This window comes from Rhinopithecus roxellana, chromosome 21 (assembly GCF_007565055.1).
Source record: "Rhinopithecus roxellana isolate Shanxi Qingling chromosome 21, ASM756505v1, whole genome shotgun sequence".
NCBI lineage: Eukaryota > Metazoa > Chordata > Mammalia > Primates > Cercopithecidae > Rhinopithecus > Rhinopithecus roxellana.
Window position 1 is genome coordinate 62,712,286 of NC_044569.1, and position 18,678 is coordinate 62,730,963.

General features: G+C 44.4%; 1 protein-coding gene across 3 annotated transcripts in view; it reads right to left on the bottom strand.

Annotated features, from left to right (window-relative positions):
- The window catches only part of ALPK2 (alpha kinase 2), a 145,553-nt gene extending 127,500 nt beyond the window's left edge, over positions 1 to 18,053 (bottom strand). Inside the window, exons 1-3 of one of the 3 annotated variants that reach the window (XM_010374672.2) lie at positions 18,027 to 18,053; positions 17,456 to 17,681; positions 1,113 to 1,240 (exon numbers count right to left, since the gene is read on the bottom strand). In XM_010374672.2, the coding sequence (XP_010372974.2) occupies positions 1,113 to 1,236 (124 nt within the window). In that variant the 5' untranslated portion in view covers positions 1,237 to 1,240; positions 17,456 to 17,681; positions 18,027 to 18,053. Of the gene's footprint in view, positions 1 to 1,112; positions 1,241 to 17,455; positions 17,756 to 18,026 lie in introns of those variants that run through there. The other 2 variants (XM_010374674.2, XM_010374673.2) reach the window with 2 other exon arrangements.
- Positions 18,054 to 18,678: the final 625 nt, after the last annotated feature.

An 18,678-nucleotide genomic window follows, 5' to 3' on the forward strand; every position in this document is an offset into this window, starting at 1 on the left:
CCGTTCCCTGCTTTTTCTCCACTGGTCACCCATTGCCTCCGTTTTAAGATTTTCACTTCTTAGCATCCCTGAAGAAGGTGTGCAGAGGAGAGACTAATTTAACCAGTTTTAAGATATCAATTAGGGCCAGGCACAGTGGCTCATGCCTGTAATTCCAGCACTTTGGGAGGCCAAGGCAGACAGATCATGAGGTCAAGAGATCGAGACCATCCTGGCCAACATGGTGAAACCCCATCTCTATTAAAAATATAAAAATTAGCCAGACGAGCCCGGGGCAGTGGCTCACACCTGTAATCCTAGCACTTTGGGAGGTCGAGGTGGGCAGATCACCTGAGGTCAGGAGTTCGAGACCAGCCTGACCAACATAGTGAAACCCCATCTCTACTAAAATACAAAAATTAGCCGGGTGTAGTGGTGGGCACCTATAATCTCAGCTCCTTGGGAAACTGAGGTGGGAGAATCACTTGAAACCAGGAGGCAGAGGTTGCAGTGAGCCGAGATCATGCCATTGCACTCCAGCCTGGCAATAGAGCAAGACTCTGTCTCAAAAAAACACAATAAAAATAAAAATAAAAAATTAGGCGGGTGCCTGTAGTCCCAGCTACTCAGGAGGCTGAGGTGGGAGAATCGCTTGAACCCAGGAGGCGGGGGTGGCAGTGAGCGAAGGTCATGCCACTGTACTCCAGCCTGGGTGACAGAGACTCCACCTCCAAAAAAAAATTAAAGAATAATAGAAGAGTTCCATCAATTTACTGAAAAGAAGTTATTCATGCCATTCCTCTGTGCCCCATGAATTTAAGCTATGGTTAAGGACACCCAAGAAAGAAAGAAAATTAAGAGTGGATTATCTGAAAAAAAATAACCAGTGTGAGAGCTGCCTAACCCAGAACCACAAGGTGAAGTGAAGATCACTGAATTGTGTCCAGGAAGTCACTCAAAGAAATCTTTTAGAAACAAATCATAGGGGATGGAGTTGCTTCAGTGATTACACAGAAAAAAAACATTTCCAAGGTAATTTTCCCAAATGATGTTTTAGTAATGCCTTTGTGAGCCAAGAAACCTGGTATGCAGGGAGATTTTAGAGGATGATTAGCTGGTCTAGTGATGGTTACCAGATACTATGCAGCGAAGCACAGCGTCTGACTTCTCAGGAACCTTCTGGGAAAGCAATGTAGACAAAAAACACAGCGGGGACCTCTGGGGCCCTTCGGAGTCTGTCATCCTTTCAAGCCACATGAATCTGAAAAAAAAAAAAAAAATCCCCGACATCACCATGTGTTCTGGGATTTCTCTGGCCTTCTTAGGAATTCCAGAAACCACAGGGTGCCGCCCTGGCAGCTCATTGTACGCTGGCTGGTGGACAGACTGAAGGTCTGGGCAGCCTTTCCAGGCCGTGGTGCTGCTGGTAGGTGGGCTGGATCCTTCTGTGTTTCGGGGATGTCCTGTGCATTGCAGGACATTTAGCTGCATCCCTGGCCTCTACCCACCAGATGACAATAGCACCCCCACCCCTCCATGCGTGACAATCAAAAAGTCTGCAGACACTGCAGGGGGGTGGGGGGTACCCTGATTGAGAACAATGAATCCTATTGTCCTAGGCAGATCCCAGGGCAGCCAGAGCTCCAATAGGGAGGGAAGCATCCCATGAGCCTACGGTTAGTGCCGTCTCCTCTCATTCTCCTTCCTTTCTCTTCTTAAAGTCTTTTCATACTGTGCTCCAAAAAGTGTGTGTGTCTCTTTGCCTCCAAAAAACAGGTTGGTTCTGTTGAAATGATGTCCAGGTAGGAGATATTTTGAAATCAGGATACGACTGCTCCTTCTGAGCACCAGGTGGGTGCCCCAGGGGAAGGCAAGCACTAAACACTTGCTTAGTCACCAGATATATTATTTCACTTAATCTCTTTGAAGCTACTTAAAGGATAGTTACTAATGTCTCCTACATTTTACAGATGCAGAACCTGAGACTCAGAGAGGTTCAACAACTTGCTCAAGATCACACAGCTCAAGCGGCAGCCGCCTTGCGGCTGTCCTTCAGGGCTGTGCAGGCTGACAGCCTGACAGTGTAAGACACCACTGGAGCTTTGCAGGGCACAGCTTGCACAGATATGAGCCAGCCCTGAGGGCGCAGGTTGGTCTGAATCCAGAGAACGCTTTCCTTTCCACGCTGCCGGCAGATACAAGCTGGCTCCACTTGGCCAGACCTCTCCTTTGTGGAGCCCCAAGCTTCGAAAGGGCATTTAGCTCTGTCTACACAGCAGCGTCCACTTCTTCACAATGGCGGCTGTTCTCCCACACCACAGAGCTCAGAGAAAGAAAAGAACCACAGTGCAGTGTGGTTAGCCTGAACAGGGAAGGGGCGGCTAGGGACTGCAAATGCTGAATCCAGGGATGCTGAGTGCCCCAAAACAGATGCCTGAGCTAAGCTCTGGGTAGGAGAGGCCAAATTAAAGCAGCCACAGCTGTATCGCCAAAGGGGACACCCTTTTCCATATGAGTGTCGGTAGCAGCTTCTTACCCATTTAGAAATACTTCCTCCCTATTTCTTCCCACTTTTCCAGATTGTCTCAGATACCCTGAGAGGCGAGTTGTCAAAGACAAGTTCCCTGAGGACAGTTCAAGGTCTCACCAACACCTAAAACCTCCTGATGAGCAGAAGTGAGTAGAGGGAGAAGGAGGGAGTGCAGGGCCAGTGATGTTTGAGGACCCTTGCCGCAGTAGCAGGATGAGCAACATAATTTGCAGGGCCCGGCTCAAGACGAAAATGAGGGGTTCTTTGTGCAAACAGAATTAAGGATTTTAAGATGGTGACATCAGAGCATTAAACCAAAGATGGCACCCGGCCCAGCGTGGTGGCTCATGCCTGTAATCCCAGCACTTTGGGAGTCTGAGGCGGGCAGATCACAAGGTCAGGAGTTCAAGACCATCCTGGCCAACACGGTGAAACCCTGTCTCAAAATACAAAAATTAGCTGGGCATGGTGGCTCATTCCTGTAATCCCAGCAACTCAGGAGGCTGAGGCACGAGAATTGCTTGAACCGGGACCTGGGAGGCGGAGGTCGCAGTGAGCTGAGATGGCGCCACTGAACTCCAGCCTGGGCGACAGAGCGAGACTCCACCTCAAAAGAAATAATAAAAAGACAGCACCCTTCTGGGCTCAGGGCCTTGTGTGAAGAACAGATCTTGGCCCATGAGGCCCCCCTTGCTTGGTGGATGCTGCCCTTGGAGCATTCTGCTTACAAATGCCTCTAGTGCTTTCTTTTGAGATCACTCCTGCTGCTTTAGAAGTTCCCACAGTATTTCCTTAATCTCAAGATGTTCTGTTTAGAAATATGGTGGGAACTGTATTTCCCAAAAAGTGTTCCCAAACTGCCCCTCCATAAAGCACCTACACTCTATAAATATCAGGGTTAAATAAATTAATGTAGGGGAATACACTGCCTTCCCTTCCTCAGGGAGAGTGTGTGCAGGAAGCAACTTCGTGCTTAAACCTGAAGTTCAATTAATTCACCTGATGGGTAGAAAAAGCCGTAAGGTTGAGGAAGTGATATGGTAGCATCAAAAAGAGAGAAAACTGCTTGGGTGTGGGACAGAACACATGAGATGGGAGAGAGGTTTGAGAGACATACCTGCTGGGACAGGTGTGGAAGACGGAGCAAGAGAGGCTGAACTGAAGATTTTTCAGAAACTATGCATTGTGGTTGTGATTGGGTCCTTTTGACATTATTTAACAAATGACTTACATTTCCAATTATTTTTGGTTATAGAATTTCTTAAACTTAGCTGTGCAGAGACTGGATGACATGGGGCTCCAGTTAATATGTGTGGTGTTTCAGAGCATAGTAAACCCCTCTCAGCATAGTTGGCAAATTAGTTGCACAGCACAGGAAGAAAATTCATCTGCTAGATAGCAAATAGATACCTCCATTCCAGATGAGGTTACAGTACGTTTGGTGGTTGAGGAATTGATATCAATTGGTATTTTTTAAAAACCAGATTTAACTCCAGCCCGAGGCTGGTCTTGAACTCCTGGGCTCAAGCCATCCCCCCACCTCCGCCTTCTGAGTAGCTGAGACTAGAGGCTTGAGCCTCCATGCCCAGCTCTTTTACAGCTTTAATGAGATATAATTACCATACCATACACAATTTACTCATTTAAGGTGTACAATTCAATTGCTTTCACTATATTCAGAATTGTGCAACCATCACCACAATCCATTTTAGAACATTCTCATTACCCTAGAAAGAATTCCTACACCCCTTTTACCTCCTCATCTCCCCATTTCCACCCCCCACCCCCACGACACATACAGCCAGAGGCAATCACTAATCTACTTTCTGTCTGTATGTATTTGTCTATTAAGGATTTTTTTTTTTTTAGAGACAGGGTCTCACTACATTGCCCAGGCTAGTCTTGAATGCCTGGGCTCAAGCAATCCTCCCACTTGGCTTCCCAAAATGCTGGGATTATAGGCAGAAGACACAGAGCCTGGCCTATTCTGGACATTTTATGTAAACAGAAGCTTTCACTTAACACAATGTTTTTGAGGTTTGACCATGTTGTCGCCTGTATCAGTACTTCATTCCTTTTTGTGGCAAATCAGCAATGCTTTTTAGAAGCACCTGTAGAGACAGAGGGATGACTACCCCACTCTTCATATTCCTAGGGAAGTTACTCAAATGGAGGCAGACAGTGGGGGACAGGGCAGCTCTCATAGCAAGAAAACACCCTCCTGACCAGGAGGCCCCATAGAACTGTGAACACAATGCAGGCTTTGCCACCTGCCAGAAACAAATCTACGTCCAGCTCTGCCAATTATAAGGCAAGGCATTGAGCCTACCTTCTCATCTGTAAAAGGAGGGAATGATAATAGTCTGAGGATACGTATGTCAATTGCCTTGTGAAAATCTGTTACATAATTAGTTTTCATAATGGTAATCAGTGTAGTATAAGGAAAGAGTTCACTTGTTTCATCAGTTTCCTTTTCTGCTGTGGGTTACCACAGTAATTCTTTTTTAAAGTGGTATACCAACTAATACGTAAAAATGTCTCTGGGTGTAATTCTCACCTGTAATAGTAATTTACAGGACATGACCTTCCGTTCTTATTCCTGGAGATCACTGCTATGGATGGAGAAGGAGGAAAGGATAAATCCAGCTGTCAAGAGCTGGGCTGACGTTGAGGAGCTTCTGTGTCATCCGTGACTCCTCCCCAGGTGACGACTTCCTGACAGTGTTGTCCCACATGTGAAAATACTGACAAACACACACTATTTGACTCACACAGTCAGTTTAGTGACCACATACCTCAGCCACAGAGCACTGACTGTACTCTGGAGAGGAAAAGGACAGTTAAGTCAGGCTGTGGCTCATGTTTCGTGGCTTCTCTGAAGGTGAGAACCCTTGATGACAGATGTATCATTCTCTGCTAGAGATGAACAATCAATATTGAATTATTGGGATTAGTGGAGGAGTTTGTGGTAGGCTTCACAGATGACCTTGGAAAAACAATGTGTTCATTGGAAAGAATGCTGGATTTGCCTCTTTTTTTTTTTTTTTTGCTGTGTGGTTAAGGTGTTAGGATATTATCTGTATATTTATTGGTTTCCATCCACAGTTCCTGGCTCCTAACTCCCATAGTCCTTGTTATAATGTTGGGGCACTTCTGGCCTCGGGAAACAGAATCTCTCTCTCTTTCTGACCTTCTATACTCCTTTTACCTGTCCAAGGCAGGACTCTGTGGTCAAAAGCCCTCATTCCAAAAGACCCTCATTCCTGCCCCGTACCCTAGGGGAAAGAAAGCCACACAGAGAAAAGAATGCCAAGAAAAGTCTGAACAGACAGGCTTGCTGGCTTCAGATCAGGTGCTTTTTGTCCGATCACATTTCTACATGGTTCTCAATCATGCCTATGTAGCGAAGCCTCCATAAAAGCCCAAAAGGACAGGGTCTGGGGAGCTTCCAGACAGCTGAACACGTGGAGGCTGACAGGAGGTGAAGAACTCATCCACACGCTGGGAGGATGGCGCATCCCAACTCCATGGGGACCGAAGCTCCTGCAAATCGCCCTATGGATCTCCACATCTGGTTGTTTATTTATATCCTTAAAATAACCTTTGTAATAAACCAGTAAAAGTGTTTCCCTGAGTTCTGTGAGCCACTCTAGCAAATTAACCCCAAGAGGTGCTCATGGGAACCCCAACTTGAAGCCAGTCAGTCAGAAGTTCCGGAAGCCTTGACTGGCAGCTGGTTGTCCAGGGGGTCGGGGGATGGGTGAGGAGTAGCCTTGGGGACTGGGCCCACAACCTGTGGGATCTGACACTATCTCCAGGTAGAAAGTATCGGAACTGAATCCAAGAACATGCCACCAGTGTCTGCAGCTTGGCGTATGGGGCAAATCCACCACGACTTTGGTCACAGAAGTCTTCCTCTTCCTCTGTGTTGATGATTGTCATTGTGGTGGTGGGAGAGCAGAGAAAAAAAGGTCTGAGAGAGATTTGCCCTAAACAGTGGGTCACGGCAAGTTTCTTTCTTTTTATTTGTATTTGAATTAATTAATTAATTATTTTATTTATTTATTGAGAGAGAGTCTCACTATGTTGCCCAGGCTAGAAAGCAATGGCACAATCTCAGCTCACTGCGTCCTCTGCCTCCTGGGTTCACGCGATTCCTCCCTCAGCCTCCTGAGCAGCTGGGATTACAGGCATGAGCCACCACACTTGACCCACATATCACATTTTAATAGCTACTATAAAATGGGCAGGACCCTTGACAGGTAGCAGAGTAACGTCATGTTGCGGGATATGGACTCCTGCACCTGCTCCCTAGGCTCAAACCGCTGCTCTGCCACTCACTAACTGATCATCAGTCTGCCTCAGTCACTTCTTCTATAAAACTAATGTAATAGCAGCATCTATTCATTTGACCATTATGGAATTTGAGTCAGTCTATGTAATGCTGTTCTGAATAGTATATAAAGTATGCACTATGTAAGTGTTAGCTGCTGCCAGTGGCTTTGGGTTTAACATTGGCAAGATTATAAAAATAATGTATTTATCTCAAATTGGTGGAGAACAAAGGCTATAGGAGCGTTATTTGAACATTTAAAACACTCAAGTGATGTCAAGTTTCATTTTGACTAATCTGCAACCCCCTTCCCCCAACCAGTCTGCATCCCTCTTCCCTCACCCTCAATAGCCAGCAAGTCGCATAGCTGCTGTCACCAGAAAGCCTGCTGTCAGCAGAAAGGATCAGGGAAGAGGTCATAGCTCACAAGCAGACCACGGGTAACCAGCTCTTGTGGAGCTGGCAGGAAGGCCAGCAGTTAGGGCGCCTACTCAGTGGGGACAGGAGGGATTAGTTCTGATTACCCAGCCTAATCCAATGGCAATTGTCTTCCTGAATCTGCCATCTCGCAAATTAGGTGATTGCCACCACCTAATACCCAGAGCCGTGTTAGTTAGGGAAGCTTATTCAAAGATGATTTCTGTAAATTGCGTGGGGAGGATGGCAGACCATGTGGGGAGAGACACTTAACACATTTCGGGAGCCTACTGTGTGTCAGCCCCAAGGCTGGGCACTTCACAGACACGATCGTATTTCATCTTCACAGTGAACTTGTCTGGTGGGTGTTCTTTGCTATTTCCCAGCTAATGACTTGGAAGCTTCAGTCACTTCTAAAGGTTGGTGTAAGTAGCGTAACTTCTCACAGCCTGCAAGTGGCAGAGCTGAAACATGAGTCCAGATTTGCTGGAGTGGAATATCGGTGAGGATGTGGAAAAGAGCAAGAACGCTCATTCATTGCCGGTGGGAATGGAAAAGTGGTACAGACATTTTGGAAAACACTTTGGCAGTTTCTTAACCCATTTCCCATTTGCCCCAAGAATACTGTTGTCTCTAATCCTGATGTAATATTATATATATTTCTGTCACATTAGAATTAGAGATAAATTCTGTTTAGAAATAACTCCAAAAACAGTTTTTGTATTTTATTTTCACATTGAAAATCAGCCAAATTTGTTTCAGCCTTAAAGAGCCTGTTTATGTAAAATTGAGTGCTGGCAACAAGCTGCCCTTTTTTTTTTTTTTTCCTAAATGGGAAATGGGTTTCAAAGTTAGACATAAATTTACCAAATGACCCAGCAATTCCACTCTGAGTTATCTTCCCAAGAGAAGTGAAAATGTATATTCACACAAAGACTTGCACACACATGTCCTTAGCAGGGTTATTCGTAATAGCCACAAATCGGAAACAACCGAAGTATCTATTGGAAATAACCTAACACTCCAGCTAGTGAACAGGGAGACAAATGTGGCATAGCCATGTAACGGAATACCACTGAGCAATAGCAAAGAACAAACTATGGACACGGCGGGGTGTGGCTCACACCTGTTATCCCAGCACTTTGGGAGGCTGAGGCAGGCAGATCACCTGAGGTCGGGAGTTGGAGACCAGCCTGGCCAACATGGTGAAATCTGTCTCTACTAAAAAATACAAAAATTAGCTGGGCATGGTGTCAGGTGCATAGAATCTCAGTCACTTGGGAGGCCAAGGCAAGATAATTTCTTGAACCCAGGAGGCGGAGGTTGCAGAGAGCCGAGATCACACCATTGCTTTCCAGCTTGGGTGACAGAGCGAAGCTCCTTCTCAAAACAAAAAAACAAAAAACACAAAATTATGGATACATGGTATGACGTAGATGAACTTCAAAAACATTCTCAGTATGCTTAGTGAAAGAAGCCATACACAAGAGACCATACAATAAATGGAATTAAGTGTCCAATAGAAAGTATAAAGACAGAAAGTAGATCAGTGGCTGGAGGTGAGGGCAGTAGGGAGAATGCTAATAATAAACGTGCTTGAAGGATCTGTTGGGGGTGATGACAATGTTCTAAAACCAATCTATGGTGATGATTGCCCAACCTAGTAGATTTGCTTTTAAAAACAAATCATTACGTTTAACAATTAGAAATGGTGAATTATATATGATATACAAAATACGCCCTTTTAAAGCTAATTTTAAAAATAGAAGCAAGGAGGCAAACATTTAATGAGCCCCTACTAAATTCACTGCCGCGTTAACTGTGACAGCAAAAGCTAAATGTCCATTATTGGAATGCGGTTATTGTATATCTAAAGAATGGAATCTTTTTTTCTTGTTAACAACAATGTACATTTAGAAGAATGAGACAGGCCAAGCATGGTGGCTCCCGTGTGTAATCCCAGCACTTTGGGAGGCCAAGGTGAGTGGATCACTTGAGCCCAGGAGTTCAAGATCCACCTGGGCAATATGGTGAAACCCCATCTCTACAAAAAGTACAAAAATTAGCCGGTGTGGTGCATGCCTGTAGTCCCAGTGACTCAGGAGGCTGAGGCAGGAGAATGGCTTGAGCCAGGGAGGTTGAAGCTGCAATGAGCCGTGATTGCACCACTGCACTCCAGTATGGGCAACAGAGCAAGACCCTGTCTCAAAACAAAAAAAAAAGAAGACACTGATAATGGAATAAAAAAAATGCACTGATACGGAATAATCTCCAGGATACATTAAATGAAATAAACAATGTATAAAAGTGCAGGGAATGTGATCCCTTTTTTTTTTTGAGACAGAGTCTCGCTCTGTTGCCCAGGCTGGAGTGCAGTGGCACGATCTTGGGTCACTGCAAGCTTCGCCTCCCAGGTTCACCCCATTCTCCTGCCTCAGCCTCCCGAGTAGCTGGGACTACAGGTGCCCGCCACTTCACCCCGCTAATTTTTTGTATATTTAGTAGAGATGGGGTTTCACCATGTTAACCAGGATGGTCTCGATCTCCTGACCTCGTGATCCGCCTGCCTCGGCCTCCCAAAGTGCTGGGATTACAGGCATGAGCCACCACGCCCAGCCCATGTGATGACTTTTAAAGGCAAAGAAGAAGGAGAAGGAGGAGGAGAAAAAAATCTAATATGCTTGTTTATACATATATTGACTAGAAATACACAAGAAAGCAGTAGCTTGGTTGCTCCTGGGAGGGGGCCTAAGTGTCGGGGGGAAAAGAAGGCACGCCATTTGGAGGCAGTGATAGTCTTTGTATATCTTTCTGGATACCTTGACTTGATGTATCTTACCTAATAAACAAGTAAAAGCTAACTTTTCAATATTAATAGTGAGCACCTCCATGTGCCTGACAGTGTGTTGGGTGCACAATTCATCACATAGACGTGGTGAATACTGAGCTGGCAGAACCTCCCTCTGGATTTGTTTTGAATATATTTTAGGTGGATGAGTCTTTCCACTGTCTCCTCTCCCCTGCTGCTTAAAATGTGTGGTGGTTTCCAATCCTTATGAGAGGGCAAAAAAAAAAAAAAAAAAGGTCAAATAAAACCTGTGCGAGGCCGGGCATAGTGGCTCACTCCTGTAATCCCTAGCATTTTGGGAGGCAGAGGCAGGTAGATCACCTGAGGTCAAGAGTTCGAGACCAGCCTGGCCAACATGGTGAAATCCCATCTCTACTAAAAATAAAAAAATTAGCTGGGTGTGGTGGCACACACTTGTAATCCCAGCCACTAGGGAGGCTGAGGCAGAAGAATTGCTTGAGCCCGGGAGATGGAGGTTGCAGTGAGCTGAGATGGCGCCATTGTACTCCAGCTTGACTGACAGAGTGAGACTGTCTCAAAAAAAATAAGTAAGTAAATACATAAATAAATAAAACCTGTGTGACAGTTTAGTACCTCCCCTGAATTTACAACTGAAAAACGCATCTGAAACACAGACAGGTTAGGTGACATTTCCAAGGTCACACAGCTTGTTATTGACAGAGTACAGGTTTCTTGATTCTGATTTTTCATGTACTGCATTGAAAGGATACATTCTCTTGCCTATCTTGGGGTAAAGACAGGGAAGAGAGGAGACCTTATAGTGATATAAACATACAAAGTGTGACAGTGCTGTAATCGGACCCACTTCCATGAGTTAACTGATTAAAATCACTTTGGCTTGAAGTTGAATGTCATGGGCCGACTGCTGTGTCCAGTCTAGGAATGTGTCATCAATGTCATCACAAACACTTCGTAGTAAAGAAAGCCCCCTCTCTGGCTCGTTTTCCTCTTATCCTCCGCATTTGCCCAGGCTCCTTATGTTCCTACCCTCACTCCCCTGTAACTCCTGAAAACTCCAAAGCCACTCCAACTAATCCCTCTTGGGAGAATGTTTACTTTTCAATGTGGCCAAGAGGTGAAACGCTGTGGAATTTCTGGCATCAGACAATATAGGGAAGAACCTGGAAAACCTTAGGCTCTCTTCTGTCTCACTCCCCGCCCCCCGACAAAAATAAGACCAACCCTGCGTGTAGTTAACTGAGCCTGAGTGTAGTTAACTGAGCCAGAATTCATTATGCTGAACTAACCACCTGTCAGCAAGACCATTCAGAAAAAATCAGTGGTATGAGGACAGGGAAGAGATTCTCAGGAGAGTGGCAGTCTGATCTCTGCCACCTTCTACCCTCACCCTTCAACCCAGCCAGTCAGAGTGTCTTAAGGGAACATTTTTCATATAATGCCTCCACTTGCCTTATTTCCAGAAGATTTTTTTAAAAAATAGAGATGGGGTCCCACTATGTTGCCCAGGCTGTTCTCAAAATCCTGGGTTCAAGCGATCCCCCACCCACCTCAGACTCCCAATACAGAAGATTTTTAATGGTTCTTTATCTAATCTTGTTCTAGTAAATAAAGTGTGCCTTAGAGATAAGGAACATCACATTCAATAAAAAGGGCCGTAGGGTGTAGTACTGTAGCCAACAGTTCATTCCATTTCTTTTTATTTCTTTTGAGATAGGGTCTCGCTCTTTCACCCGGCTGGAGTGCAGTGGTACAATCTCAGCTCACTGCAACCCCTGCCTCCTGGGTTCAAGCAATCCTCCCACCTCAGCCTCCTGAGTAGCTGGGATTACAGGCATGCACCACCATGCCTGGCTAATTTTTGTATTTTTAGTAGAGACAGGGTTTTGCCATGTTAGTCAGGCTGGTCTCAATCTCCTGACCTCCAGTGATCCTCCTGTCTCAGTATCCCAAAATTCTGGGATTACAGGTGGCTTGTGCCACTGTGCCTGGCTGGTTCCTTCCATTGCTGAGGCAGGACTGTTCTGTGGAAGAACATTTTGACTTGTCTGGGCTGAACTTTAAAGCACGCCCATCCTAATTTTTTGGTTTAAATTTTCCTGGCTTACCTTTAGCAGTAATAACCTTAATCTTTAAAGTATAAATGCTCCCCATGGCTATCTTTATGACTAAGGGAACAGGTGGTATGATTTTAGAGGCCTTTCTCCAAAATATCTAAAATCTCCTAAAGTGGCCATTCCAAGCCTCTCTCGTCACTCAGCAGCCTGGGGACTTGGTTGGCGAGACCTCAGCCTTCCTGCTTTGTTGGCTCTGATTGGTCTAAACTGTGCTGCTCTTGCTCACTGACCAAGTAATTAACCAAAGTCAATCGCATGTGGCACTCTCCAAAAAGTAGTTCAGGGGAGACCCAGTCAGTGCAAAGCTTAGGTTGTTCACTCTGTCATCCACGGGAAAAGGAAAGCATGTGAACCTCAGCGGAGGCCAATAGCTATCTTGAGACTGTGCTAAAGCTGATAAAACCAAAACAGAGATGAGCAGAGCTTTTAGAAATGCAGAGAAACAGGGGGGATCCTGACCAAACTCCTGGACTCTTCCATGGTGTGAGCAATAAATTCCTGTTACTGATTGAGGTAGTTTGAGTTGATTTCTTTCTTTCTTTTTTTTTTTCTGTTTTTCCTTTTCTTTTCTTTCTTTCTTTTTTTTTTTTTTTTTTTTTTTTTTTTTTTTTTGAGACAGAGTTTCACTCTTGTTGCCCAGGCTGGAGTGCAATGGCACGATTTCGGGTCACTGCAACCTCTGCCTCCTGGGTTCAAGTGATTCTCCTGCCTCAGCCTCCAAGTAGCTGGGATTACAGGCCTGTACCAGCATGCCTAGCTAATTTTGTATTTTCAGTGGAGACAGGGGTTCACCATGTTTCACCAAGCTGGTCTCGAACTCCCAACCTCAAGTGATCCACCCACCTTGGCCTCCCAAAATGCTGGGATTACAGGCATGAGCCACCAAGCCCGGCCAAGTTGATTTCTTCGTTGCTTCAAGAAGGCACGCCCTCTCCTCCTTGGCCCGCAGTGCCTGAAATTCCTACCATTTGGCTCTCCATTCCAGATCTCTTTGTTGGACACCAAGTTACAACTAAGTTACCAACAGAAGGAATGGACTGAAGATTAAATGGCTTGATCAAAACCATCTAACTCTTGACAATTCTTTCATCATCAAGAAGACAGGGGAGGAGAAGTGTGAAAAGCGTAACCCAACCACACTAATTTCTGATTTTCCTATTCATCCTTTCTCCTTCTGCCCTCCATGTTTTTATTTTGCTTTTCTGGATTTCCTTTACATGGAAGGACCACCAACCTGTTCAAACACCCCGCCAGATTTTCAAACCCCTAGCTCAAATGCTGGTTTCTCTTTGAAGGCTTCCCTGATATCCTCAGCTGGAAAAAAAGAAAAAGCCCCTAAAAACTAGAGACCATTAGCCTCAGGGTATTGTCCCCTCACTCAGTGTCACCCCCAGCAGCTAGACTGTAAACTGCTTGCCTGCAGGGCACCTGATGGGTTCACCTTTTATGTTTGCAACACTAGCACATTGTATCTGTGTCTCTGGTATGACCTGAGAAGTAAGGAAAGTTTGGTGGTTGAAAAGAATAAGCACGGCCGGGCGCGGTGGCTCACGCCTGTAATCCCAGCACTTTGGGAGGCCGAGGCAGGCGGATCATGAGGTCAAGAGATCGAGACAATCCTTGCAAACATGGTGAAACCCCGTCTCTACTAAAAATACAATAACTAGTTGGGCGAGGTGGTGCATGCCTGTAGTCCCAGCTACTTGGGAGACTGAGGCAGGAGAATTGCTTGAACCCAGGAGGCAGAGGTAACAGTGAGCTGAGATGCACCACTGCACTCCAGCCTGGGCGACACAGCGAGACTCCATCTCAAAAAAAATAATAATAATAATAATAAGCACAAATAGGTTTTCTTCAGGAACTGCAGGCCGAAGAAATGGCTACAGCAGTGGTTCTCAGAGTGGCCCCTGGGCCACGCCATCAGCATTACCTGGCAACAAGGAAGAAATGCAAATTCTTGGAAACTTCAGAATCAGAAGCTCTGAGGGTGGAGCCCAGCAACCTTTATTTTAACAAGCTCTTTAGATTCTGTTGCACTTGAAAGTTTAAGAACCACTGGGCTCAGAGGAAGGTCTTAAACTAGGGGTTGAGGAGCAAATGAGCCTGTTTGTCTAAGAGCAGGGGCCTGTTTGTCTAAGAGCAGGGTTGAAGATCAAGTGAAAACCCAGGTGAGTTGTGCAGCCCAGACATGAGGATAGCAGTTCTATCCTAACACAGATCTAACACACACAGCAGTTCTGGAGGCTGGCCCTCGAGAGGGAGGGTGCAGTGTATCCAGACCTGAACTCTCGGAACTGAGCTTCTCTTCAACTTGCTGCCTGTCTCTTTGAGCTGATGTCTGAAGTCTCCTGATCAGTTTTGTCTGTTTGGGCCATGCCCAGTTGGTATGCATAGGCGGAAATCCCAATAAGGGCTTGAAACATGTTTAAATGTTTTATTTGACGTAGGTCAAATGTTTATTCTTTCGTTTTCGCCAACCCCAAGATGACGTGATTACGTTCTCCCAAGTTGCTTTACATGTTTGCATTTTCAGTTTTTCTTTTTGGCAGCATCCAACCCAGAGTAACATATCCTGGTTTCCTTGTGAACCTGTCTATAACCGAAGCGGAGAATGTATCACGGTACTGCGATGTGCCCGGGAAAAAGCTGTGGGGTATCTCAGTGAAAACAAGGGACAATGAGAAAGATGTCTGATAAAGTTCTTGGGAGCTAGCCCACAAGCCCGCTTGTGAATCTCATCTGCTCCCTCCCATCCCTGACTGGCCTTTCTCCCTATTCATTGTGTACTTTTATTACTGACCCCGCCCAATTCTAGCCCACAGTGCGATCCCTACCCTGGAAACTACACTTCTGAGTTGGCCCAGACCTACTGCCCCTGCTCAGCTCCCCAATGGCTGGTCCACTTCAGAGACTTTTCACCTCCACGCCTGCCCTCACCTCTCTCAATGCAAGACTCGACTACAATCTTTGAGGAAAGGCTGGGCGTGTACCTTCATTTTCAGAGTTTTCATCATGATCACAGGCCTTTCATTACTATGGATTCCCAAACACTTATATTGAAATATGGTACTGGTGTGTATTAAAAAGCATTCCCAGAGGATATTGATAAATCTCTACTTCTGCTTTTAGATAATAAGCATCAATTATCCATCAACTATTTTCAGTAAAAATTTATTTTCTTATTTATCATAGATACATTCTAAAATATAATCTTTTTTTCTTATTTTGTTTTCAAAGATATTGTTTCCAAGTATAGAATTTTTCTCAAGGAATCTAATTGTTATGTTTATTTAATTATTGCAGTAATGCTTATAATGTTCAGTTTCTATTACTTTATATAGTTTATTTTATGGTAGTATTCTAAAGTTTCAGCAAAAAAAAGAGAAGCTTTTAATTAAGGTGAAAAACAAACTTTTCTTGAGAAAATATGATTCCACAGATACTTTAGGTATATTTATTCATCTAATCCCCCATCAATTCTGTTAAAGTGAATACTGTTATGATTTTACAGATGAGTAAACTGGGGTTCAAACAGGTTGAAAAGTTATGCTAAAGTTAGGAGTCAATTCCAAATCTGACTCCAAAACCTTTCTTAGGACCTCCCCTGCTTCTCCCACCTCCATTCAGAGTAAGATACTAACTCAACTGCATCCCCATCACAGGGGCTGATACCTACATGCGAGTGTTCAGGAGGCTGTTAAAAACTCATGAAACTGGAGGAGAAAAAAACTTTGCAGGTAATGACAACAGGAACTCTGCCCTACCTAAAAACTTCTCCAAATTGTGATGAAATGTGTGGTAAAAACATCAAAAAGACAATTTAGGCCGGGCGCAGTGGCTCACGCCTGTAATCCCAATACTTTGGGAGGCCGAGGTGGTGGATCACCTGAGGTCAGGAGTTCAAGACCAGCCTGGCCAACATGGTGAAACCCCGTCTCAACTAAAAATACAAAAAAATTAGCTGGGCGTGGTGGTGGGCGCCTGTATTCCCACCTACTTCGGGAGGCTGAGGCAGGAAAATCACTTGAACCCAGGAGGCGGAGGTTGCAGTGAGCCAAGACCGAGCCATTGCATTCCAGCCTGCGCAACAAGAGCAAAACTCTGTCTAAAAACACAAAACAAGCAAAAAAATAAAAACAACAACAACAAAGGACAATGTAATTTGGGAGTGAAAGTACATTTAGTTTGTTTTAAGTCCGATTTCCAAGATTTGAACATGGTTATTGGCCATCCATTCTTTTTAATACAGGATTTGTGAAGTTGTTGATTCGGAAGGCAACCCACAACATCCTTGGTTTCAGTACAGAAGCCACACAGCAAAAACTCCTTCAATTTGTCCTTAGTTGATATGGAGTTATAAAACATATCACATATCTCTGGAATTACCATTCCTGGTTAATTAATCTTTAGAAATAAAGGCCACCTTTACCTAAGGAAAAGGTTGTGGAAAGAAAATAATTAGAGCAGAAGCAGCTCTAAATGCTGTTCTTGCTTTTATCTATTTTTAAATGATTGCCAAATGTCTGTAACTGACACCCTTAATCAGGGCTTTTAAGGTTTAGATGTGTTCATTAAACTGTAATGTGACAGTGGTGGCATTTAATTGATGGATTTTTTTTGGCTGACTTTTTGCCTTAAATTTTTTTAAAAATCTATTTTTTTAACAATAAATGCTTACATCAGTCATTTTGAAACGCCTGATAGCTTTTCAGCAAATTGCATTACCTGTTGTCAGACAATACACTTCTATGTCTACCCAGATAAGAGAGATTTTCAATCATTCAGTAATTCACAGTAAAAGGAATAATTCTTGACTAAAATACTCAAATATTTCAGACAAAAGTCTCCGGGGCCTGAGTTACCTGGATAATTAACTTAACGTTTTATGTTACTTTGCAAAGCTTTACATCTCACTGCTTCAAGTCATCCTGTATATTTTTTCTAACTGCTAAGATAGACATGATGTGAAAGAAACTATTTTCATTCATTATTGTCAAGCCAAAATAAGCACACGTTTAAAAATAGCAATAATTTTCAAAAAGTGCCAAAATGGACTTAAATTACAAGACCATGAGAATTTGCCCACTTTAAAACCTTATGTACCCAAATATCCCATATAGCCCCTATTTGTTTCATCTCATTCTATTTCATAAGGAAACCATCTGCTTCATTCTTTGTTGCAGAAAATGTTAACACCTATATATTGAAAGTACAGCCATTCCTTATGTAAAAACCAAAGTCTATATACTTACTTTTCAATACTCTTTGTCCAAGAAATGTTATAGGAGGGCTGGCTCGGCTGTGGATTCCCCAGGCTGTGTGTGAGGCATTGACTGGGTGTCCCTGTTCCCAGGACAGGGATTCGAAGGAGTTTACAGGGTTCAGGGTCTTTTCCACGATCAGGTCAAAGCACAGATGGGTCTGCTTCCAGAAAGTTCATATCTTCCTAAGAGGGGAAATTCCATGCCCAGGGAAGTTCTGGAAGAAAAGCATTTTTTCCCCGCCCTTCAATGAACTAGGTCATAGCTGAAGCTGGAGAATATATTTTAGCATCCCTGTGATGAAACTTGAGGGCTGTTTCTGCAGTAGGTGCAACACTTGTTGACACGCCGGGGAGGCCCTGGCAAGGGGGCCTGGTGAAATGCAGCCCCAGGGAGCTGATGAAACCCAGATGAGCTGTCACTGGCTGCTGCTCAGCAGACCGAGCAGCTCTTTACAAAGCCCATGCTGGACCCTGGGCTTAGTTGCTCACCCCTTAGGAAAGGAAAAACTTGCTGCCTGATAAAGGGATTAAGGCCGGAGTAACACAACCAGTTCTCGTACCAAGGTTATCAGGCATTTGAAGTACACATAGGAAACCCATGGAGGGGGTGGCGGGGAGGTAAAAATACGAGTTATATGTTGTTCATTTAGAACAGGTATTATAGCCGTCCTCTGAAGTTCTCTGAGAAAGGCAGAAGCCACAGAAGGAAGGCCGGATCCACCCTCCTTACCCTCCTTACCCCCTTTGTCTGTCTGTCCGTCTCTCTCTCTCTCTCTCACACACACACACACCTTCCTATTTTGACTATAATAGAAAGAAGAGAATGGACAAAGATCAGAAGAAATTCGCAGAAGAAATACCACAGGTTCTATTCCTTCAGATTGCCTGGAATGGTTCTTATTGGGAAAGTCGATTTTGTAATATGGGCATTTCTTTTATTGAATTTTATCCCAGCCTAAAAACATAGAGAATCCTTTAGCATCATTCTGTAACTACTTAGCCTCTCCCCAAAAATATTTTAATGTATGACACCTGGAAATTGACAGCTTAGACAGAAATCTCTTTCGAGACTCACGGAGACGGCTCAGATTAGCAGCTCCAGGGGTGACTTTGAAAGGGACATAGCTGTAAATACTCACTCTGTGTTGAGCACTGCAATCCTCAGAAGCAAATTGTTTTACACAGCACAGAATGTACATCACTACCCCTTGA